This window comes from Mobula birostris, chromosome 11 (genome assembly GCF_030028105.1).
Source record: "Mobula birostris isolate sMobBir1 chromosome 11, sMobBir1.hap1, whole genome shotgun sequence".
Classification (NCBI taxonomy): domain Eukaryota; kingdom Metazoa; phylum Chordata; class Chondrichthyes; order Myliobatiformes; family Myliobatidae; genus Mobula; species Mobula birostris.
Window position 1 is genome coordinate 107,517,624 of NC_092380.1, and position 25,261 is coordinate 107,542,884.

General features: G+C 45.3%; 1 protein-coding gene across 1 annotated transcript in view; it reads left to right on the forward strand.

Annotated features, from left to right (window-relative positions):
* LOC140205570 (uncharacterized) overlaps positions 1-24,800 on the forward strand; it is a 183,648-nt gene extending 158,848 nt beyond the window's left edge. Inside the window, exon 4 of the mRNA XM_072273195.1 lies at positions 22,066-24,800. Within this exon, the coding sequence (XP_072129296.1) occupies positions 22,066-22,456 (391 nt within the window). The 3' untranslated portion in view covers positions 22,457-24,800. The remainder of the gene's footprint in view (positions 1-22,065) is intronic.
* The last annotated feature ends 461 nt before the right edge of the window (positions 24,801-25,261 follow it).

Consider the following 25,261-nt stretch of genomic DNA (forward strand, 5'->3'; position numbering starts at 1 on the left):
AATATATTACCCTCATTGTGTAGTCATCAAATTAAAGCTTACTCCTCCTGGCTACATGACTGTCTAATGTGCTTATCAAAATTCATGATGTATTAAGTGGGATTTGCTGTTGGAGCCTGTCAGTCCCTCTACAGCATATTCCTTAAATTGCCACTAGATGGCAGTGTCCTCTATAAATTACCTCTTCAAGAAAATCAAAGGGTTTTGCATTCTTATAGCAACTATCACAGCCTCAATGTCCTGAAGCACAATTCAGTCAATGGGATGCATTTGAAATGTGCTGGTGGTGATCTGCAGGTAAATGTAGCAGCTGCTGTCTTCACAGTCATCTCCCAACTGCCATCTTCTAATGCAACGCACAAAACACTGGAGGAACTCAGCAGGCTGGGCAGAATCTTTGGAGAGGAATAAACGTTCAACGCTTCAGGCCAAGCTGATTCAATGGGGCTGGAAAGGGGGAAGAAGCCAGAGTAAGATGTTGGGGTGGGGTGATAGGTGAGTCCAGGTGAGAGGGAAGGTGGGTGGGGGAAGAGGGTTGAGGTGAGAAGCTGGAAGGTGATAAGGGGAAGAGGTAAAAGGCTAAAGAAGGAAGCTGATAGAAGAGGCTAGAGGACCACAGGAGAAAGGGAAGGAAGAGGGGCACCAGATGGCATGTGAAGAAAAGAGAAGGGGTAAGATGGAAAAAGAGAGGAGGGAGGAGGGGGGAGATATTACTGGAAGTTTGAGAAATTGATGTTCATGCCATCAGATTGGAGGCTACCCAGATAGAATATGAAGTGTTCCTTCTTCAACTGAGAGTGGCCTCTTCAGGGAGGTAAAGGAGGCCATGGACTGACAAGTTGGAATGGGAAGTAGAATTAAAATGGGTGGCCACTGGGCAATTTCACCTGTTGTGGCAGACTGGGTGAAGGCTCCATTTTCCAGTGTATCTCATAACCCACAACACTATCGAGAGCATCTACGTGAGCCACTGCTGCAAGAATATGGTATCCACCATCAAGGGTCCCTGCCAACTGAGTCACGCCTTCTTCTCCCTGTTACTACCACACAGAAACCTGAAGTCCCACACCAACCGATTTCAGGAACAGCTGCTTTCCTACTGGGGACAGAGAGGGGAGTTAGGGATCATGTTAGGGTTTAGGAACAGGGAGTTAGAGGTCAGGCTGGAGGCTAGTTCTTCTCTTGGTGTACTCTGAGTTCAAAGGCATGGATGACATGGACAAAGGGCATCTGTGGAAGGATGTTGGACTGTCAAGCACTGTGGATGCAGACCAGTGAGGGACAGTGGCTGGTGCTCACCCACCTCCAGGTCAGAGAATTCCCTGCAGGATCAGTGGGATCGGAGGCCCACGTAGGCAAGAAGCATGAGGGTACTGACCCTCAAAGTATGGGAGCCCAGGAGTCCAGAGTTCGAGTCCTGCAAGTTTAGGTTTTGTCATTTGTGGGTCCAGCAGTTGCTACCAAAGATCGAAGCTCAAAGGTTGACCAGAGGTCCAGAAGTCAAGTCCTGATGGCTGAAGCTCTCGGTCTGCGAGTTTGCAATTTCACTGGGGAAGTTGGAGGCCTGGTGTCTGCAAGTCCACAAGTCCATTGGAGGCCAAAGGCCTGGAGGCAGTTGGTCCTGAAGTTGGAGGACTGTTTGTGCGTGTGAGTTGGAGGGTGGGTGGATGGGAGTGAGGGAAGGGACTTATTTGCTGTTATTGTCTAGTTCTTGTTCTGCTGAACATTGTGGGCATGCTATGCTGCTGCCAGAATGTGTGTTATGTTATGAAATGTAATGTTTTAGAAACAAACCAGCAGCAAGAGATCTCACACTGACTCAGGTTTTAATGTTAAAACCACTATCTTTATTAGTATCTACTTATCATATAGTAACTTAAACAAAATAAACAGAAGTTAACCGTGTTAGGTGTGTATACATGTGTAAATATAGCTCCGAAACCATTGAGCTTGGGGGAATAAGGCTTGAAGTCTTAAGATGGTAAAGTAGGAAAGTTCGGTAATCTATGAAATAAATGATGGGTGGGAGAGAGAGAGAGAGAGAGAGATTCGTAACCCAGGGTTCCACATATGAATTATCACCGAAAGTGATCTGTCACAGGAATATCGTCTTCCAGAGGTCACCACACAACATACCCAGGCAAGGGCTACACAAGTGGTCCCACAAGATATCCCAAAAATCCACTTTTATGGATTATACAAAGTGACAGTCACACATTCATTGTGTCCAGTATTGTCAATTAACCCAATCTTTTGGGTAATGGGAAAGCTTTAGATTTCGCCCATTCTGGAGCAAACTTGCCCCGGTAGTTCGTAGTTCTAAGTCTTGCGAAGACTGCGAGAGTAACTCATCTCTCTGCCTCTCTGTCTCTCGTGTTTAAGTCCACAGCAGGCTGCCACAGCCTGTGACTGATGTCGTAGTTCCACCTCACTTAGGCGCTCTTAAAGGAACACTCACAGTAGGACCGCAAGCTCGTAACAGGTGAAACTTGTGGGCTGCCCCCAACACATCCTTAGGTTATGTTGATTGTTAATGCAAATGATGCATTTCACTGTAGGTTTTTTATTTACATGTGATAAATTAATTAATCTGAATTTTAATCTAACTTTATGTGTGTTGCCTGAATCTTAGACCATAAAATATAGGAGCAGAATTAGGCCATTTGGCCCATCGAGTCTGCTCTACCATTTTATCATGGCAGATCCATTTTTCCTCTCAGCCCCAATCTCCTGCCTTCTCCCCGTATCCCTTCATGCCTGAACAATCAAAGATCTTTATGACCGTGTTGCTGCTGTTAGCAAGTTCTTCATTGTGCATGTGCCTCACTGCACTTGTGCTCATGACAATGAACTTGACTTGAAATTGGTAGAATTTCAGATGGTGACAATGAGGCGTACAAGAGTGAGATAGATCAGCTGGTTGAGTGGTGTCGCAGTAACCTTGCACTCAATGTCAGTAAGACCAAGGAATTGATTGTGGACTTCAAGAAGGGGAGGTCAAGGGAACACTCACCAGTTTTCATCAAAGATTGTGCAGTTTCAAGTTCCTGGGTGTCAACAACTCTAGGGATCCATTCTGGGCCCAGCATATTGATACAATTACAATGAAGGCATGACAGTGGCTATATTTGATTAATAGTTTGAGGAGAACTGGTATGGCAACAGAGACACTTATAATTTTCTATAGATGTACCATGGAGCGTATCCTAACTGGCTGCATCAGCATCTGGTATGGAGGAGCCACTGTGCAGGGTCCTAAAGAGCTGCAGAATGTTGTAAACTCTGCCAGCTCCATCATGGGCACTGGCCTCCCCAGTGTCGAGGACACCTTCTAAAGGTGATGCCGCAAAAAGGCAGCATCCATCATTAAGAACCCACATCACCCAGGACATGCCCTCTTCTCATTGCTACCATCAGGGAGGAGGTATAAGAACCTGAAGACAAACACGCAAAAGTTTCAGGAACAGCTTCTTCCCCTCTGCCAGTAGATACCTGAATGGTCAATAAAACCATGAACACTACTTCAGTATCTCTGTTCTTGCACTACTTATATACACTTCGAATTGTAATTTATAGTTTTCATCGTTATGTATTGCAGTGTACTGAAGTCACAAAACAACAAATTTCACGACATTTGTCAGAGATATTAAACCTGATTCTGAAGTGTTGGCCAGTATTCACCGACCTCATCATAGAGGTACTTAGTTTGATTCTTATCCATCAGTCAGATGGATAAATGTTCCAGTTTGTCTCATCTGAAAGTTGGCACCTCTACCAATAAAGCAACACCCTCTATATCGTCCCTTGAATATCCGAAATAAACCCGCGACTATCTGGCAGTCCCCTCCCCGTCTTTCGGTTTCACCTATCACCTACCACCTCCCCACCTTCTTACTCTGACTCTTCCTCTTGCTTTGCAGCCCCGGCGAAGAGTGTCGGCTCAAAACGTTGACTGTTACTCATTTCCATAGACACTGCCTGGCCTGCTGAGTTCCTCCAGCATTTTGTGTGTGTTGCTCTGGATTTCCAGCACCTGTAGACTTTCTTGTGTTTGTGATACTATCTGATAGTTGCAGGAGCGCTCACAGTAAGCAACAATTTGTGTGTCTACTGACAACTTTTTTTTAATTATACTTTGCATGGCTCAGTGCACAGCTATAAAAGCAGATGACATTGGCGATTGTTAGGCCATCTGGCCCATTGAGTTGGCTCTGCCAGTCATCATGGTTGATTTCTTTTCCCTTTGAACCCCAGTCTCCTGCCTTCTCCCTGTAACTTTTGACACATTTACTAATCAAGAAACTATCAACCTCTGCTTTAAATATACCCAATAACTTGGCTTCCACAACCATCTGTGGTCATGAATTGCACAGATTCACAACGCCCTGGCTAAAGAAATTCCTCTTCTCTGTTCTAAAGGGATGTCCCTGTACGCTGAGTCTATGCCCTCTGGTCCTAGACTTTCCCACTATTAAAAACATCCTCACCATATCCACTTATCTAGGCCTATCAAGATTTAGCAGGTTTCAACAGGATTTCATTCTTCTAAACACAAGCCCAGAACCACAAACACAACTCGTATACTAACCCTTCCATTCATGGGATCATTCTTGAGAACGTCCCCAGACCCTCTCCAATGCCAACATATCCTTTCATAGATATGGGGACTAAAACTTTTCATAATACTCCAAGTGCGGTCTGACCAACACTTTATAAAGCCTCAGCATTTCATTCCTGCTCTTATATTCTAGTCCTCTCAAAATGAATGCGAAAATTACACTTGTCAGAGTGCCCTGTTGTTCATGAGTCAGATGTTTGTAGGTTCATATCTGACATTTCTGGCAATTGCTCCGATGCAGAATCGAGGGAGCAGAACCGATTAGAGATTGGGAAGTGAAACTTTAGATAGGTGCAAAATATCCAATGGCAACATTACAGAGTTTTCAACGAATCCTGGTGAATATTAATTATTCACTCAATATCGTTAAGTCAGATCACTTTATTTTTGCTCTACAAACAAAAATGCTGGAGGAACTCAGCAAGTCAGGCAACAACTTTGGAGGGAATTATCAGTCAATGTTTCAGGCTGAGACCTGGTGAGGAGAAACTTAAGGACGAAATTCCAGAGGTTGGGAACTAAAGAGCTGGATCTCTTATTAAACGTCTAAGAAAATAAAGCATTTCATTAACAGACTGTGCCGCACTAAAGGCAATTTACTTCCAATCTATTTCGGCTGCAGTCCTATATTAGAAAAGCACAAATGAGTGCAAAGATAGCCCTAATGACCAGAGAATTCTATTTTACGATCAATTGAAATTAGAAATGGGAGCCATGCACCTTCTGTGTTGGCAGTCATTTAAGCAAAGGATTTAAGGCCTGTTTCCACTTTGTCAATACCTTGTAAGGCGTATCAAATGAGGAAAGTGTTAACACAACCCATTCAGCATGGTTACAGCTGTAATTGCATTTATTAAATACGTGTCAAACCAAGCTGATGAATGCTAAACAGAATTGAACACCATTTTTTAAAAAAATACACTCAGAGGCCATTTATTAGGTATACCTGTACAGTATATCTGCTCGTTAATGCAAATATCTAGTCAGCCAATCATGTGGCTGCAATTCAACACTTAAAAGTATACAGGCATGGTCAAGAAGATCAGTTGTTGTTCAGGCCAAATATCAGAATGTGATCTAAGTGGAATGATTGTTGGTGCCAGATGGTGAAGCTTGAGTATCTCAGAAACTGCTGATCTCCTGGGATTTTCATGCATAACAGTCTCTAGAGTTTACGGAGAATGGTGTGAAAACAAAATCATTCAGTGAGCAGCAGTTCTGTTGGCAAAATCACATTGTTTATGAGAGAATGTCAGAGGAGAATGGCCAGACTGGTTCAAGCTCACAGGAGGGTGACCGTCTTCTTAACCAGCCTATCAAGTTGTGCAGCCACTTTTGGGGAGCTATAAACTTGGACTCCAAGATCCCTCTGTCAAATGTACTGTCTCTTTACATTTGATCTACCAAGGTGCAGCATTTCACACTAGGCTATGTTAAACTCCCCGTCACCATCTGTGTTTCCGCTGGGTGCTCTGGTTTCCATCCCCCTCCCCCCATACCAAAGACATACAGGTTAAGGTTAGTGAGTTGTGAGCATGCTGTGGTGGTGTCAGAAGTGTGGTGACACTTGTGGGCTGCCCAGCCCAATCCTCACTGATTTGATTTGATGCAAAAGATGCATTTCACTGTGCTTCAATGTTTCCAAGAGACATAGGAGCAGAATTAGGCCATTCAGCCCATTGAATCTGCTCTGCCATTCCATTGTGGCTGATTTTTTTTATCCCTCTCAACCCCAATCTCCTACCTTCTCTCTATAACCTTTCACACCCTGATTATTCAGGATCTATCAACCTTCACTTTAAATACACCCAGTGACATGGCCTCCACAGCCATCTTCACGGAGTCACTGCCCTCTGGCTAAAGAAATTCCTCCTCATCTTTGTTCTAAACAGACATCCCTCTATTCTGAGGCTGTGCCTGCTGGTCCCATAGGAAACATTGTGTCCACTCTGTCAAGGCCTTTCAATATTCGATAGGTTTCATTATTAGGTGGGCACGTGGCCAAGGTGTTAAGGCATTCGACTAGCGACCTGAAGGTCATGAGTTCGAGCCCCAGCCGAGGCAGCGTGTTGTGTCCTTGAGCAAGGCACTTAATCACATATTGTTCTGCGACGACACTGGTGCCAAGCTGTATTGGCCCTTGCCCTTCCCTTGGACAACATTGGTGTCATGGAGAGGGGAGACTTGCAGCATAGGCAACTGCTGGTCTACCATACAACCTTGCCCAGGCCTGCGCCCTGGAGAGTGAAGATTTTCCAGGTGCAGATCCATGGTCTCGCAAGGCTAACGGATGCCTTACTCATTATTAGATTTCCCTCACTCTTCTAAACTCCAGCACGTACAGGCCCAGAAACACTCCTCATACATTAACCCTTTCGTTCCTGGGATCATTTTCATGAACTTTCTCTGGATCCTCTCTAATGCCAGCGCATCTTTTCTTAGATAAAAGGCCCAAGATTACTCACAATCCTCTAAGTGCAGTCTAACCATTGCCTCATAAGCCTCAGTTTTATAAGTAGTGTTCTACTCGGAAGAACTCATTTGCGGCATGTCCTTACAATAACCTGGTCACTTTTGATGTATATGTGGCAAGTAAAGTTAATATTGTTAATCTTTTCCTTCTTGAGCCAGGGAGTTGTGCCCTGAGGCTTTTGTGTCAGTGCCCACTCTTACCCAGAGAACAGCAGTGAAGAAAGGCTGCAGCCCGGGAAGAGGTCAGGCAAGATGTCCAAGGATGTTTCCAAGACTCGAGGGACTGAGGTACAGGGAGAAGTTGGACAGGCCAGGGCTTCTCTCCTTGGACGGTTCAAGATTGAGCGGTAAACCTACAGAGGTGTATCAAATCCTGAGGGGCAGGATGAAGGCACTCAGTCTCTTCCCCAGGATTAAGGAATCGAAAACTAGAGGGCATAGGTTTAAGGTGAGAAGAGAGCTTGAGGGACAACTTTTTTTGATACAGAGGGTGAAAGGCCAAGATAGAATGAAAGTGGAGGGGATGATTCCTGTAGTGGTGAAGTCTAAGACCGTAGGATACAGTCTTAGAATACACAAACATCCCTTTAGGACAGAGATGAGGAGGAATTTCTTGAGATAGACGGTGGTGAATCTGTGAAATTCATTGCTACAGATGGCTGTGGAGGCCAAGTCGTTCTGCTCCTAAGCTTTATGGTCTTAAGGGTGCGTATATCAAATGAGCTGCTAGAGGACGTGGCTGAGTCAGGTATGTTAACAACAGATAGACAGGTACCGGGATAGGAAAGGTTTAGAAAGATATGGGCCATGCACCAGTAACTAGGACAAGCCTAGATGGGGCATCTTGGTCATCATGGATGAAATGGGATGAGGGTCCTGCTTTCCATGCCGTAGGACTCTGTTACTCTAATTGTGTCAACGGGGTGCTGTTGTAGTGTGGTACCAACCTTACCACCAGACCCTCAGACAAAGGCCAGGTGGCAACTCTCAGACACCACCTCATACCTATCCCTTGAGGAGGACCCCACTCCAGACCATCAGAGAACTGTCTCCAACAATATCACTGATTCATCGACTCTGGAGGATTCTCACTCACTGGCACCAAACTCATAGTCCCCTTACCCACACAGCTCACTTCTAACTCCTACTCAAGATCCACAAACCTGACTGTCCAGGTAGGCCCATTGTCTCTGCCTGCTGCTGCCCCACTGAACTCATATCCTCATACCTCGACTCCATTCTATCCCCTCGCTTCAGTCCCTTTGCATCTACACCTGTGATACTTCTCGTGCTCTCGTTCTCCTCACTAACTTTCAATGCCCTAGCCCCGATCACTTCATTTTCACCATAGATACACTATACACTTCTATTCCCCCCCCCCATTGTGAAGTTGTTAAAGCTCTCCACTTCTTTCTCAGTAAAAGAACCAATCAGATGCCCTCGACCACCCTCCTCCATCTGACAGAACTGGTCCTCTCCCTCAACAATTTTTCCTTGAGCTCCTCCCACTTTCTCCAGACGTGAGGGGTCGCCGTGGGCACCCACAGAGACCCCAGTTATGCTTGCCTTTTTGTTGACTACATAGAACAACCCCTGTTCCGAGCCTTACCCGGTAATACTGCCCAATTCTTCCTCCACTACACTGACAACCGTATTGGTGTTGGTCTATGCTGAGATTGTCAATTTCAGCAACTTTTCATTCAATATTATACCTAATATTCCGTCTGGGTAGCCTCCAACCTGATGACATGAATATCGATTTCTCCTTCCGGTTAAAAAAAAATTCCTCCCTCTCCCTCTTTTTCTATTTCTGGCTTCTTTCCTCCTCTCACCTGCCTATCTCTTTCCTCTGGGTCCCCTCTTCTTTCCCTTTTTCCAATAGTCCACTCTTCTTTCCTTTCTGTCAGATTCCTTCCTCTCCAGCCTTTTACCTTTCCTACTCACCTATCACCTTCTCATTTTTAAAATCTTCTTGTTGATACATAATCTTCTACAGCGATAAAATGATACAAGACTTTACACCTATCACCTTCTAGCTATCTTCCTTCCTCTCCTCCCACCTTTTTATTCTGGTGTCTTCCCCGTTCCTGCCTAGACCTGAAGAAGGGTCTTGGCTTGAAATGTCAACTGTTTATCCATTTTTATAGATGTTGCCTGACCTGCTGAATTCCTCCAGCGTTTTGTGTGTGTTGCTTTGGATTTCCAGTATCTGCAGAATTTCTTATGTTTATGGTCTACAATAGGAGGACTCTCCATTCCCAGCAGGAAGATGACACCTCATCAGAGATGCTTCTCTGACTTGGAGTCAGTGTTAATTCCCTTGCTGCCAATTTGTGATCGGGAGCCATCCCAAACTGTAGCAAACCTCGGATGGTCAGGCACAGGGCAGGACTGGCAAGATGGGGAACACACACAAATTGCTGGAAGAACTCAGCAAGACAGGCAGCATCTATGGAACCAAGACCCTTCATCAGGATTGGAAAGGAAGGGGGAAAATGCCAGAATAAGAAAATGGGGCCAGGGGGAGGATAATAAGCTCAAAGGTGATAGTGAAGCCAGGTGGGGAGGACGGTGGGTGGGTGGGTGGGGAAGTGGGAGATGAAGTGAGACGCTGGGAGGTGATAGGTGGAAAAGGTAAAGGACTGAAGAAGAAATCTGATAGGAGAGGAGAGTGGACCATGGGAGGAGGGGCACTGGAGGGAGGTTTTGGGCAGGTGGAGAGAGAAGGGGTAGGAAGGGAGCCAAAATGGGGAATGGGAAAAGAGAGAAAAAGGAGGCGGAGAAATTAAAGCAATCAATCTGCGTCAGGACTCTCCAATGTCGAGGAGGCAAGATGGGCCTCCTTTCGTGCTGTTGACTTTGACATTCTGCATTAGCGTGACAGGGGAGCATACAAAGGGCCAATGGGACCTTAATTGTGACCACATCGTTGGCACAGTGAGCGTTTTGGGAGGCTCATTAGAATCACAGAAAGGAGACAGCATACATTTGAAGTGCCTTGTAGACAAGGCTGTGTTGGAAGCCCAAGGTACAGTGGCGTCTCAATCCCCCATCTTGTCTGAGCATCATGTGGGTGATGCTGTTTTGCGGCGAGGGAACTAATTACTGGAGCGCCCCAGCCAGTTGTGGGACTTGATTTTTCCCAGGAGACAAAAACGCAGTAGGATAATTCTTTCTCCCGGAGACACGGGTGTCACTTTGGGGACTCAATGCAATTTGCTGATATGATACTAAAATATAGCATTAAAGTAATTACACTGAGCACAGAATAGTATTTCAGTTGGAAGAACTCATTTGTAGCTTGTCCTTACAATAACCTGGTCACTTTTAATGGGCTAGAGGAAGCAGGCTCAAATAATAGGTTAATGTATTATAGGTTGGTTTATGTCATTAAGCTGCTCTTCTGATGAGGCTTCCAGACTTATCCATAAATGAGACTCTGAGCCGGCTGCTAACACTTAACCCTTTCCAAGCCCTTGATGTGGCTGAGGCTTTCTCCCCAGAGGGAGATCGCATTGATGTAGCACCTCTCCTTTTTCATAGTCCAACAAGATACTTTTTGAAGTCACACACACTCCTTCTCCCCCCTCCTTCTCCCCGCTCCCCCGAGTGAGGTGGCAGGAGGAGGGGGTGAGAGCAGATGTGCGTGAAATGGGGGAGATGAGTTTGAGAGCAGAGTTGAAGGTGGAGGAAGGGAAGCCCCTTTCTTTAAAGAAGGAGGACATCTCCCTCGTCCTGGAATGAAAAGCCTCATCCTGAGAGCAGATGCGGCGGAGACGGAGGAATTGCGAGAAGGGGATGGCATTTTTTGCAAGAGACAGGGTGAGAAGAGGAATAGTCCAGATAGCTGTGAGAGTCAGTAGGCTTATAATAGACATCAGTAGATAAGCTGTTTCCAGAGATAGAGTCAGAAAGATCTAGAAAGGGGAGGGAGCTGTCAGAAATGGACCAGGTAAACTTGAGGGCAGGGTGAAAGTTGGAGGCAAAGTTAATGAGGTCAAAGAGCTCAGCATATGTGCAGGAAGCAGCGCCAATGCAGTCGTCGATGTAGCGAAGGAAAAGTGGGGGATGGATACCAGAATAGGTTTGGAACATGGATTATTCCACAAAGCCAGCAAAAAGGCAGGCATAGCTGGGACCCATATGGGTGCCCATGGCTACACCTTTAGTTTGGAGGAAGTGGGAGGAGCCAAAGGAGAAATTATGAAGAGTAACATTTTAATTCCACGTCCCATTCCCATTCTGATATGTCTATCCACGGCCTCCTCAACTGTAAAGATGAAGCCACAGTCAGGTTGGGGGAACAACACCTTATATTCCGTCTGGGTAGCCTCCAACCTGGTGGCATGAACATTGACTTCTCAAACTTCCGTTAATGCCCTACCTCTCCCTCGTACCCCATCTGTTATTTATTTATTTATATACACACATTCTTTTTCTCTCTCTCCTTTTTCTCCCTCTGTCCCTATCACTATACTCCTTGCCCATCCTCTGGGCTTCCCCCCTACCCCTCTTCTTTCTCCCTAGGCCTCCTATCCCATGATCCTCTCATATCCCTTTTGCCAATGAACTGTCCAGCTCTTGGCTCCATCCCTCCCCGTCCTGTCTTCTCCTATCATTTTGGATCTCCCCCTTCCCCTCCCACTTTCAAATCTCTTACTAGCTCTTCTTTCAGTTAGTCCTGACGAAGGGTCTCGGCCTGAAACATCGACTGTACCTCTTCCTAGAGATGCTGCCTGGCCTGCTTCGTTCATCAGCAACTTTTATGCGTGTCATTGGCACTGTATTAGCATTAGGCTAACCAATGTGCTACCTATTTGCAGGGTTAATTTTTCACACAGTGTGATAGATGCCTGGAATGTACTGCCAGGGATGGGGCTGTACGCAGATATGATTGTGGACAGTCCTCACTGGAGTTTAGAAGAATGAGGGAGGATCTCATTGAAATCTATTGAATTTTGAAAGGCCTGGATAGAGAAGACATGGAGAAAATGTTTCCAGTAGTGGGAGTGTCTAGGACCACTACTCTCCTAGACTCAGAATAGATGAACAAATCTTTACAACAGAGATGAGGAATTTCTTTAGCCAAAGCGTGGTGAATTTGTGAAATTCATTGCTACAGATGGATGCGGAGGCAAAGTCATTGGATATATTTAAAGCAAAGTCATAGAATCATAGAACACAGGAAACATACCCTTTGGCCCATCTAGTCCATGCCAAACCTTAATCTGCGCAGTCCCATCGACCTGCACCTGAACCATAGCTCTCCATAACCCTTCCATCCATGAACCTATTCAAATTTCTCTTAATCACAAAATAATCTGCAGATGCTAGGATCAAAGCAACACTCACAATACGCTGGAGGAACTCAGCAGGTCAGGCAGCATCAGTGGAAATGATGAGGCGACGTTTCGGGCCGGAACCCTTCATCAGGACTGAAGAAAGAAGGTGGGGGAGGGTTGGAAGAAGGCTCGTAGATTCAGTTGAAAAACCAGTAATTTGAGAGACAAAGGGGTGGGGGAAGGGAAGCAGGGACATCATAGGCAGGAAAACAATGGGTAGTACAAGAAGGAGGCGGAACCATGAGGGAGGTGATAGGCAGCTGGGGGAGGGGGCAGAGTGAAATAGGGATAGAGGGAGAGAGGGGGAGGGAATTAACGGAAGTTGGAGAATTCTATGTTCATACCAAGGGGCTGGAGACTACCTAGACGGTATATGAGGTGTTGCTCCTCCAACCTGAGTTTAGCCTCATCATGGCAGTAGAGGAGGCCATGTATGGACATATCTGAATGGGAGTGGGAAGCAGAGTTGAAGTGGGTGGCTACTAGAAGATCTTGTCTGTTTTGGTGGACGGAGCGGAGGTGCTCGACGAAGCGGTCCCCCAATCTGCATCGGGTTTCACCAATGTAGAGGAGGCTGCACTGGGAGCACCGGATGCAATAGGTGACCCCAACAGACTCTCAAGTGAAGTGTTGCCTCACATGGAAGGACTGTTTGGGGTCCTGAATGGTGGCAAGAGAGGAGGTGTAGGGACAGGTGTAGCACTTGCGCTTACGGGGATAAGTGCCGGGTGGGAGATCCGTGGGGAGGGACCAATCCCTGCGGAAAGCGAAGAGGGGTGGAGAGGGAAAGATGTGCTTAGTGGTGGGGTCCTGTTGAAGGTGGTGGAAGTTGCGGAGGATAATGTGCTGGATCCGGAGGCTGGTGGGGTGGTAGCTGAGGACAAGGGGAAGTCCGTCCCTGTTGTGGTGGCGGGAGGATGGGGTGAGGGTTGAAGTGTGGGAAATGGAGGAGATGCTGGTGAGGGCATCGTTGATGACGGTAGAAAGGAAACCACGATCCTTAAAGAAAGATGACATTTGAGATGTCGTGGAATGGAAAGCCTCATCCTGGAAGCACCTTCCTCTATCCCTATTTCGCTCTGCCCCCTCCCCCAGCTGCCTATCACCTCCCTCATGGTTCCGCCTCCTTGTTCTACTACCCATTGTTTTCTTGCCTATGACGTCCCTGCTTCCCCTCCCCCACCCCTTTGTCTTTCAAATTACTGGTTTTTCAACGGAACCTACGAACCTTCTTCCAACCCTCCCCCATCTTCTTTCTTCGGTCCTGATGAAGGGTTCCGTCCCGAAACGTCGACTCATCGTTCCCACTGATGCTGCCCGACCTGCTGAGTTCCTCCAGTGTATTGTGAGTGTCAAATTTCTCTTAAAATGTTGAAAGTAAATCTTCATCCTCCGCTTCTGCTGGCAGCTGGTTCCACACTCTCACCACTCTCTGAGTAAAGATGTTCCCCTTAAGTATTTCACCTTTCACCCTTAACCCTCGGCCTCTAGTTGTAGCCTCGCCCAAACTCTTTAGAAAAAGCCTGCTTGCATTTACCCTATCAATATCCCTCATAACTGTTTATACCCCTATCAAATCTCTCCTCATTTTTCTACATTCCAAGGCATAAGGTCCTAACCTTTTCAACTCTTCCCTATAATTCAGGTCCTCAAGTCCCGGCAACATCCTTGTAAATTTTCTCTGTGCTCTATCAATCTTATTTACATTTTTCCTGTAGGTAGGTGACCAAAACTGCTCACAATACTCAGTTAGACCTCACCAAAATCTCATACAATTTCAACATAACATCCCAACTCCTGTACTCACTATATTGATTTATGAACGCCAGTGTACCAGAAGCTTTCTTTATGACTCTATTTACCTGCGATGCCACATTCAATGAATTATGGGTCTATATTCCCAGATCCCTTGGTTCTACCACACTCCTCAATGCCCTAACAATCACTTTATAAAACTTACTCTGATTGGTCCTCCCAAAAGTGGAACTCCTCACAGTTGCCTGTATTAAATTCCATCTGCCATTTTTCTGCCTATTTTTCCAGCTGGTCCAGATCCTGTTGCAAGCTTTGAAAGTCTTCCTTGCTGTCCACTACACCCCAATCTTGATCCAGTTTGTCACACTACCATCCAAATGGTTGATACAGATGACAAACAACAACAGACCTAGGACCGATCCCTGCAGCACACCTCCAGTCATAGGCCTCCAGTCCGAGAAGCAACCACCTATTACCACTCTCTGGCTTCTCCTGTGAAACCAATGTCTAATCCAATTTACTACCGCATCCTGAGTGCTGCATTACTTAATTGTTGTCATAGATGACAACCAACAAGCGAATAAACCATTTTGACCAACCTCTCATGTGGGAACTTGTCAAAGGCTTTGCTAAAGTCCATGTAGACAACATCCACAGCCTTGCCTTCATCAACTTTCCTGGAAACTTTCTCAAAGAACTCTAAAAGTTTGGTTAAAAATGATCTACCATGTACTAAGTCATATTGACAATCCCTAATCAGTCCTTATCTAAATACCTCTATATCCGGTGCCTTAGAATACCTTTCAATAACTTTTCCACTACTGATGCCAGTCTTATTCTTAGAGCTTTTCTTAAACAACAGAGCAATATTAGCTATGGAAATAGCTTGGAAAATATGTAGCCTGGGTGGTTGATAGTTGGGTTGAGTTGTTCTCCTTTCTTGGCAATCCATTTGCAAATGTTTTGTCCTCATACGAAGGGGCATCATCAGTGTGGTGTGTCCTCAGAGTGCTTGGCTTTTGTATACTTATCAGTTGATCGTGTTGTCATTACGGAAATGCAATTGTGATGTAGGGAGCGGGTCTCATTGCTGATTGGTTGCATGGCAACCTCTGCATTGTCTGGAATTTTGCCCACATTGGCTTATAAATGGGATTGAGGTCTACTTGTCTGCTTACAGAATTGTTCTCAGAAAACCCTGCTTCTAGGAATTTCTTTTGCATGCCGGGTGTTTGCTTGCACCATGTCTTTCACTAGTGCCCAGTCGAATCTGTGTCCCTCTCTATCTTCATGGGTAGAGGCTGGGGAGAGTTGGTCAAGCCGCTTAACGGCCAGTTGATGTTCATGGATCCTTGTGAATTTTTTTTTTTTCCGATTTGGCCGACGTAACATTTGCTTTGGGGGAGAGAACTTAATATGACCGTTGTTAATGAAGATTGGTTGCGAGTTCCGAAAATGGTCAATTCCTCTTCGATATGTGCCAATCACTGTTCAATTCAATTCAAAATTGTTCACCGTTATTATTTAACAAAGGAGAGGCTATCCAAAATATTTCCTAATATAGACAGTTATTGTAATAGGTGTATAACTGAAGTAGCCACTTTGTCACATACGTTCTGGTCATGTTCTTCATTAAAATCTTTTTGGAAATCTTTATTTTCTATAATTTCTAAAGCTCTGAAAATTAATTTACAACCTAATACATTGACTGTTCTATTTGGAATAGTTACACATCATATTCAGGGTATTTCATCTTCAGGCCAACAAGTAATTGCATTTGTTACATTGTTGGCAAGAAGGGCTATTCTATTGAAATGGAAAGATACCTCTGTCCCTACATTAATTCAATGGTTTTCTCAGGTAATGTTATGTCTTAATTTGGAAAAAAATTAGAAGTAGAACTTTTGATCCTTGATTCGATTTTGAGAGAAGGTGGGGTTCTTTTGCCAAATATTATCATTTAATTCGAATTAAGGTTTCCTTCCAATCTTATTTTATATAAATGTGAAGTGGCGGTTGATGATTTTTCTTCTTTGTACATATAGATGATTGTAAGACGTATTGCTCCGGGAGTTGGTCCCTAATGGTACTTTTTCCTTTTTTTTTCCTTTTTTTTTCTTTCTCTTGTATTTAGTGGGGTTTCTTTTTTCAGTTAGCTGGTGTTCTCTTTTTTTCCTTTTCATTAGGGTCACCTGTACAACTGCTCATTAATGCAAGTATCTAATCAGCCAGCTGTTGTTCAGACCAAACATCAGAATGGGGAAGAAACGTGACCTAAGTGACTTTGACTGTGGAATGACTATTAGTGCCAGACAGGGTGGTTTGAGTATCTCTGAAACTACTGATCTCCTGGGATTTTCACACACGACAGTCTCTAGAGTTTACAGAGAATGGTGTGAAAAACAAACAAACAAAAAATTCAGCAAGTGGCAGTTCTGTGAGTGTAAATGCCTTGTGAATGAGAGAGGTCAGAGGAGAATGGCCAGACTGGTTCAAGCTGACAGGAAGGTGACAGTAACTCAAATAACCACGTGTTACAGCAGTGGTGTGCAGAAGAGCTTCTCTGAACTCACAAAACATTCAACTTTGAAGTGAATGGGCTACAGCAGCTAAAGACCACGAATGTGCACTTAGTGGCCACTTATGTCGTATTGTGTTACCCCTGGTGGATAGAGGATAGTGACCATTGTACTGAGTAAGCTACTGCCTCTGAACATACATCATTCAGAATTCAAAGTAAATTTATTATCAAAGTCCGTATATGTCACCATATATAATCTTGAAATTCATTTATTTGCAGGCATTCACAGGAAGATAGTGAAATACAATAAAATCAGAGAAAAACTACACACAAGGACTGACAAACAACAAATGTGCAAAAAAAAGACCAACTTTGCATATAAAATAAATAGATAAATAAATAATACTGAGAACACGAGTTGTAGATTCCTTGAAAATTAGTCCATAGATTGTGGAATCAGTTCAGAATTGAGGTGAGTACTTTATTATCAAATACGTATACTTCACCACATACGACCCTGAAAATGAATCACAAGGTTGTATATGGTGACACATATATACTTTGATAATAAATTTACTTTGAACTTTGAGTGAAATAGGGGGTTTGACATCTGATAAGGACAAAGACATGGGTGATGTCAAAACCAGGAAGGAACTGGTTTGCTGGTGATTTCATTCCATAATAAATCTACGCAGTAAAACTGCCTCTTCTCCCAGCAGCTGGAATTGCTCTCCATAATCTGAGTGCACATCGCTGCGAAAGGCCAAGACTTTATGAATCCTGGCCCTAGCCGTCACTTACTGTCAGGGAGTTTCAATCTGGGCAGGAAATCGCTTCCATTTATTCCAAGCCCTAGGAATAAAAAGGGTTTTACTCAAAATAACGGAGCGAGAGGCCAACCCTGTTTACACATCACATTCGCTCTCTGTAAACCTGCAGTCATCTGCTGCCATTCTCTCTCCCTCACTGTGCTGTAGTGCTCTATATCTCATCGATGTCACTGTGACTGAATGGTTTGAGTGAGGAGAGGCTGAACAGGCTGGGACCGTTCTCCCTGAAGTGCAGGGGGCTGAGGATTATCAAACCTCAACCAGCTCAAACAGGCCTGCTAGCTAGCATTGATGGGAGTGGCTGAACAGTCTGTTTCCATGCTGTGTGATTCCATGACTCCCTGAGTCCACGAATGTTGCAGCAGTCTGCGGTTAAGTATAATGCAACCCGTCTTCTGACGAACAGCAATGGAGGGCAGCACTAACTCCAACGTGGACTCCCTGCCACTTGCCTCTGGTGGAGTGCACCAACTCTAATGCCTCTCTCCTGAGCGGCTGCAAGCTGGCGACACCGTGGTTTGACGCCTAGTCTGTGCTATGACCATGGCTATGCAGCTCCCCCGCTGTCCACCCACACCATCTACCCCACCCACTACCCCCGCCATTTGCTGATACAACACTGAATTGGTCTTGCAGCATTCCATGCTACCAATGTCCAGCAGGGCCTTGTGATCATAACAAATACATCTAAAATAGACAATAAACCCTTAGCTTGGTCCCGTAGAAGCTGCAGCATCCGAATGTGCTGCCATCTTATCGAAGGACTTCTAGTGATTCAGCACCCTCTGCAAGAAGTTCCTTTGCACACCAATTTTCAATAACCACCCCAATCACGTAGCTTGTGGTCCTCCCTTTAGCAGAAACTTCTTGACATCTACCCCCAAAGAATCTTCTATTCCCTAATCTTGTCCTTGTTTGAAATTCTTCCACTGGTTAAATATAAAGATAAAAGATTAAGGATTTGTATTATTTGTCACACATCCATTGAAACATGCAGTAAAATGCATTGTTTGCGTCAATGACCACGCAGTCTGAGGATCTGTGTTGGTCATTGATGCCATATTTCCATCTCCAACGTCGCATGCCCACAGTTTACCTATCCCAACCCTACCCTGTACATCTTTGGAACGTGGGAGGAAAGTAGTGGATATGGCCCAGACCATCACGAGTAAAGGCACCCCCCCACCCACCATTGAGCACATCTACACGGGACATCTTCACAGAAAAGCAGCATCCATCATCAGGGACTCCCACTACCCAGGACATGCTCTCTTCTCACTACTACCATCAGGAAGAAGGTACAAGAGCCTCAGGACTCGCATCACCAGGTTGAGGAACAGTTACTACCCTTCAACCATCAACCTCTTGAACCAGTGAGGACAGCTTCACTCACCTTCACTTGGCCCATTTCTGAAACGTTCCCACAACCTATGGATTCACTTTCAAGGATTCTTCATCACATGTTCTCTATTTATTAGATTATGAGAACACTCAGTCCTCTTTTATTGTCATTTAGAAATGCATACATGCATTAAGAAATGATACAATGTCTCTCCAGAGTGTTATCTCAGAAAACAGGACAAACCAAAGACTAACACTGACAGAACCACATAATTATAACATATAGTTACAGCAGTGCAAAGCAATACCATAATTTGATAAAGAACAAACCATGGGCAAGGTAAAAAAAAAAGTCTCAAAGTCCCCGAGTCGATCGACTCCCAAGTCCCCGATAGCAGGCGGCAAAAGGGAGAAACTCCCTGCCATAAACCTCTAGGCACCGTCAACTTGCCGATGCCTTGGAAGCAGCCGACCACAGCCGACACCGAGTCCGTCCATCAGAAAACTTCGAGCCTCCGACCAACCCCTCCGATACAGCCTCTCGAGCGCCATCCTCTGCCGAGCGCCTTCGACCTCTTCCCGGCTGCTGAAACACGCAAAGCTGAGGATTTCGGGGCCTTCAGCTCCGGAGATTCCGGTTACCACACAGTAGCAGCGGCAGCGAAGCGGGCATCTCAGAAATTTTCTAGATGTTCCTCTGTACTCTCACATCTGTCTCCATCAAATCAGGATTGCGCACGGTCCCCTACTTGACAGATAACAGATATTCATCACCGGAGAGGCCGCACGTGCTGCCGTCGCACCACCATCTTCTCCTCCTTTATTGTTTATTTATTAATATTATTTATTTTTGTATTTTCACAGTTTGCTGTCTTTTACACTCTGGTTGAATGCCCAAGTTGTGCAGTCTTTCATTGATTCTGTTATGGTTATTATTCTATTATGGATTTATTGAGTATGAATTTCAGGGTTGTACATGGTGACATACATGTACTTTGATATTAAATTTGCTTTGAACTTTGGAATGGGAGCACCCAGAGGAAACCCATATGGTCACAGGAAGCAGGTACAAGCTCCTTACAGACAGCAGTGGGAATTGAACCCCAGTTCGTGATTGCTGGAACTGTAAAGCAATTGCACTAACCACTATACCAGGGGTCCCCAACCTTTTTTGCACTGCAGACTGGTTTAATATTGACAATATTCTTGTGGACCAGCTGACCGGGGGGGGGGGGGGTGGGGGGGGGAGGTTCACGTAGGGTTAAACTCACCTCAACATGTCTTTTACAGTTAGGGTTGTCAACTTTCTCACTCCCAAATAAGGGACAAAAGTAGCAGTCAAATCCCGGGACACTTTACCCCAGGAAAGACTACCATGACCATGAAGCCTTGCGTGGGCACCTGTGTGCGTATGTGATGTGTGCATGCACGTATGTGCCGATTTTTTTTCCCCACAAATCCGTTTTGCATTCATCTTCCCGACTGCACTGTACATACATTATTTCTACTTTATATAGGCTGTGTATTTATCATATCATTCCTGCTCTTACTATATGTTAGTGTTATTTATTTTAGGTTTTATGTGTTATTTGGTATGATTTGCTAGGTTATTTTTTGGGTCTGGGAACGCTGAAAAATTTTTCCCATATAAATTAATGGTAATTGCTTCTTCGCTTCACCTGTTTTGACAGGAAAGGTTTCATAGGAACGCTCTACCTTAGTGGGGGAAATACGGGACAAGGGTGGTCCCGTATGGGACAAACCAATTTAGCCCAATATACGGGATGTCCCGGCAAATACGGGGCAGTTGGCAGCCCTATGTTCAAGTTCAACAGTGCGTGACAGGGAATGAGGAAAGGTGCAGCTGACTCGTATCGTTTCCTCACGGCCCGGTGGCACATGCTTTGCGGCCCGGTGGCTGGGGACCACTGCACTGTGCGACTGTACTACCGCTTGACATCTACCCTCTTGGGCCCACTAAGAATCTCATATAAAGATGAGACAATCTGCAGATGCTGGAAATCCAGAGCAACACACACAATATGCTGGAGGAACTCAGCAGGTCAGGCAGTATCTATAGAAATGAATAAACAGTCAAAGTTACGGGAATCTTGTATGTTCCAATAACATTTCTCATTAGGAGGATTTAAGATGGAATCTCAGGGGCCCAAACAGGTGAAGGAACAACTGCTAATGGTTAGCTTTCATTTCCAGAAGATTACAATATAAAAGCAAGGATGTAGGGACTAAATGGGAGAATGGATCAGCTCATGATAAAATGGCAGAGCAGACTCGATGGGCCAAATGTCTGACTTCTGCTCCTTTGTCTTATGGTCTTATGGTAATGTTGAGACTTTATAAAGCACAAGTGAAGCCTCACTTGGAGTATTGTGAGCAGGTTTGGGCCCCTTATCTTTGAAAGGATGTTCTGAAACCATCTTCCTGATGGTAGTTGTGAGAAGAGAGCCTGTCCTGGGTAGTGGGGCGGGGGCGGGGGGTCCCTGTTGATGGCTGCTGCTTTTCTGTGAAGATGACAGTTCAAAGGAGGTTTCACGAAAATTATTCCATGATTGAATGGCTTGTCATATGAACAGCATTTGATGAGTCCAAAATGAGAGGGCACAGATACAAGATAAGAGGAGGTAGATTTAAAAGATACCAGAGATGTAACTTCTTTACACAGAGGGTAGTGAGTACCTGGAATAAGCTGCCAGAGAAAATGGTCAAGGCAGGTACAATTGCAACACTGAAGAGACAAATGGATTGGCACATTAAAGGGAAGGAGCATGGAGGTTTATGGGCTGAACACAGGCAAGTACGACGAACAGTGAGGAAAAGTGCTGTTGTCAGCATTGACCTGTTGGGCCGGAGGGCCTGTTTGCATGTTATGACTCGACTACTCACTGAGTTCCATGTGACACCTGGTCTCACCTATTGCCTGCCTGCTTGTATTCCACCCCTCCTCCTCCCTATTCTGGCTTCTGCCACCTTTCTTTCCAGTGCTAATGAAGTGTCTTGGTCCAAACCATCGACTGTTTATTCCCCTCCATATATTCTGCAAGCCTGTTAAGTTCGTCCACTATTTTTTGTGTGTTGCTCAAGGGTTCCAGCATCTACAGAATCCCTTATGTCTTCACGGGTAAATTTTGCATTTGCATTAATGTAATTTCCACCTTTGTGCTTTAGGTATTGTGGATTAAATGCCAACCGCCAGACCTCATCGATGGTGGGCTTTATCGTCAGCTGCCAATGCACGTACCATGCAGCTGTGATGTTTCCTCAGAACCCACTGGCAGCCTTAGGGGTGGAGAGGATTGGCCGTTCCAGCGTCTGTTGCCGGCTGGCCCTCTTCAAGCCCCGGCAGAGGCGAGCGCCTCTTCCCTTGGAGTACGACCTGTTTTCCGATGGCTGCCATTCCAGCAGTCCCCTGCTGGGGGCGTTTGAGACCTCTGCCTGCACCACGGGGGTCTCTACCCTTGTCTTCGTCGACCCGGCCAATGAGAAGCCCAAGGAGCTGCCCGAGTGGCTCAGGAAACACCTTGAGAAGATTGTGGTAAAGCCAGGGGCTTCCAGCTAATTGTCCGAGAACCAAAAAAAAATGAGTGGGATTGCCTTCTCTTCAATGGTAAATCCATACATAATATGCTGGAGGAACTCAACATGCTTTTTCTGTTCCCCATTCTGGCTCCCCTCTTATTCTATTTCTTCTCCTCGCCTGCTTATCACCACCCTCTCCTCCAGCCCTTTCTCCTATGGTCAATTCTCCTATCAGATTCCTTCTTCTTCACTCCTTGACCTCTTCCACCTATCACCTCTCAACTTCTTACTTCAACCCCTCCCTCACCCACTCACCTTCCCCATCACTTAATCTCACCTATCACCTGCCAACTTGTACTCCTTCCCCTCCCCCACCTTCCTATTCTGGCTTCTTCCCCTTTCCTTTCCATTCCTGAGGGAAGGATCTCAGCCGGAGCCGTCTACTTTATTCCTCTTTGTAGATGCTACCTGATCTGCTGAGTTCCTCCACCATTGTGTGTGCTGCTCTGGATCTCCAGCGTCTGTCATCAAAGATAAATTTCTGCGAGGAACCAACATTTTGCAGGGAAAAATCATTCCCAATTTTCTTCCCTCTGATTTCCATCCCGCAACGTTCAGAATTTTCCAACATGTGCTGTTCGGAGTAAGAATCCCTGATCGAAGAGTTGCAGAATTTACCCAGAAGAGTGAAGCAGGCAATGGCATCTCAGTGAATGAGTAGCTTCTAGAATGAGAACAAGTGTAGAAATTAACCGTCCTATCTTTGGCTTAACAGAGCACTGATTGGCATGACAATCCTGGAATGAAGACAATCCATTTCCTTCCCTCAAGTGTTCTACAGAAGTCCTGAACCTAGAGGACTGTTCGGCAGAAAAGGGTCTTGGCCCGAAAAATCGACTGTACTTTTTTTTCCATAGATGCTGCCTGACCTGAGTTCCTCCAGCATTTTGTGTGTTCCCTCTGCACTCTTTCCAGTTTCATGACACCTTTGCTCTGCCAGGTGTCCAAAACTGGGCATAACACACCAAGTGCAGCCTCGTCAATGTCTTACTCAACTGCAACATAACATCCCAACCTCTATGCTCAGTGAGCTGACTGATGAAGGCCAGTGTGCTGATCGCCTTGTCTTATTTCGCTGGGTTCCAGAGATCACAGAGCACTGCACAGAATTCCACAGTACAGTATCAGCTCTTCAGGCCCATGAAAGACTTCTGCTCCATATGGGCCTCTTCCCCTAATATTTCCATCCTGGAGCTGGAGGACTGTTCATGTGGGTGTGTGGGAGAGAAGAAAGGGGCTTGCCCTATTATTGTTTTGTTGCTTATTTTGTTCTACCTTGTTGTTTTCTGTGTGCATTGAGGGTTTGCTAAGTTGGCACTGCAATGTATTCCACAGATTCAACACTCGATAATGTTTCCTTTACTCCCCTGAAATTCTCCAGTGTCCTGGGAACTCGTCACAGCTCCTGGTTCCCATCCCTGAAACTCACAGGGATTCCTTGTCCCTTCCTTGAAACTCACTGAGCGCCCCATCCCTTCCCTGAAACTCACAGGGGGGACCTGAAAATCACTGAGGGTCCCCGTCCATCCCTGAAACTCTTTGGGGTTCCCTGTCTCTTCCCTGAAAATCACTGGGGGTCCCTGTCCCATTCCTGAAACTGATTGGGGTTCCCTGTCCCTTTCTTGAAATTCACCAGTGGTTGGGGGGGTGCCTCTGTTCTTTCCTGAAATTCACTGGTGGGGGGGTGTCATTGTCCCATTCCTGAAACTCACTGGGGGTTCTTGCCCTGACCCTGCAACTCACTGGAACTCTGTCACCTTGAAACTCACCAGGTCTGCCGTTCCTGTCCCTGAATCTCAGAGAGGGCCAGTTCCTGTACCTGAAACTCATTGTTCCCATCTAAAAACTCACCAGGACCCCTCTTCCCACACTCTCCTGAAATTCACTGAAGTCCAGTTTCACATATACCCATTCAACTTACCATTTCACTGGAAAATGTCCCATTTTACAGAGTAACATCTCCTGGGACATCAATAACATCCAATAGATACAGTACCTGCCAGTCCAGGAGTACCAAAGTACCAATGGTTGGAGTCTTACTAATTAAAGATTCATCAAAACTTTCTGGTCCTGGGCCATCTTATCATTGTTCTTTGTGTATATGAAAACAGGAGCAAACCTCCTTATGTCAAGAGTGTGTCTTCTTGTTTAAGCAGAATCTAGGCTTGTAGAATAGAAATGAAATTGCATTAACCTTCATTTCCTAAATAATGAGATACTTCTCTCACATTTTCAGTGATGATGTTTGGAGCATGTTTCATTTTGACTTTCAAACTGAACAATGCTTCATTTCATCTACTACCACAGATACTTATCACCAAAACTAAACAACGTTGTCAAGTGTTAACATGTTGTTATTTTGTATTTCTCTTAGATACACCAATAAACTGGAAAGTTTCTAACAATGAGGTTTCAGTTACCAGTATGTTTCTCCTTGCATTGTGAGCATGGGTCAGCAGGGGTTCCATGCCATGGACCCCTATCATTAACTGAGGTGTTTCTGGACCCCAGGTTGGGTACCCTTGGGTTAGAGTATCATGAAGGTTTTCTGACTTCCCCATGCAACAGAACAAGTGTAATAAATTATTTTAAAAATCTGTAAATCTTTTGGGGTCACCTATTGCGTCTGGTGCTCCTGATGCGGCCTCCTCTACGTTGGTAAGATTCGTTGTAAACTGGGGTAACGCTTCGTTGAATACATCTGCTCCATCTGCCTCAAGCAGAACTTGCTGGTGGTCAAATGTTCTAATTCCAATTCCCATTCCCTTCCTGACATGTCAGCCTA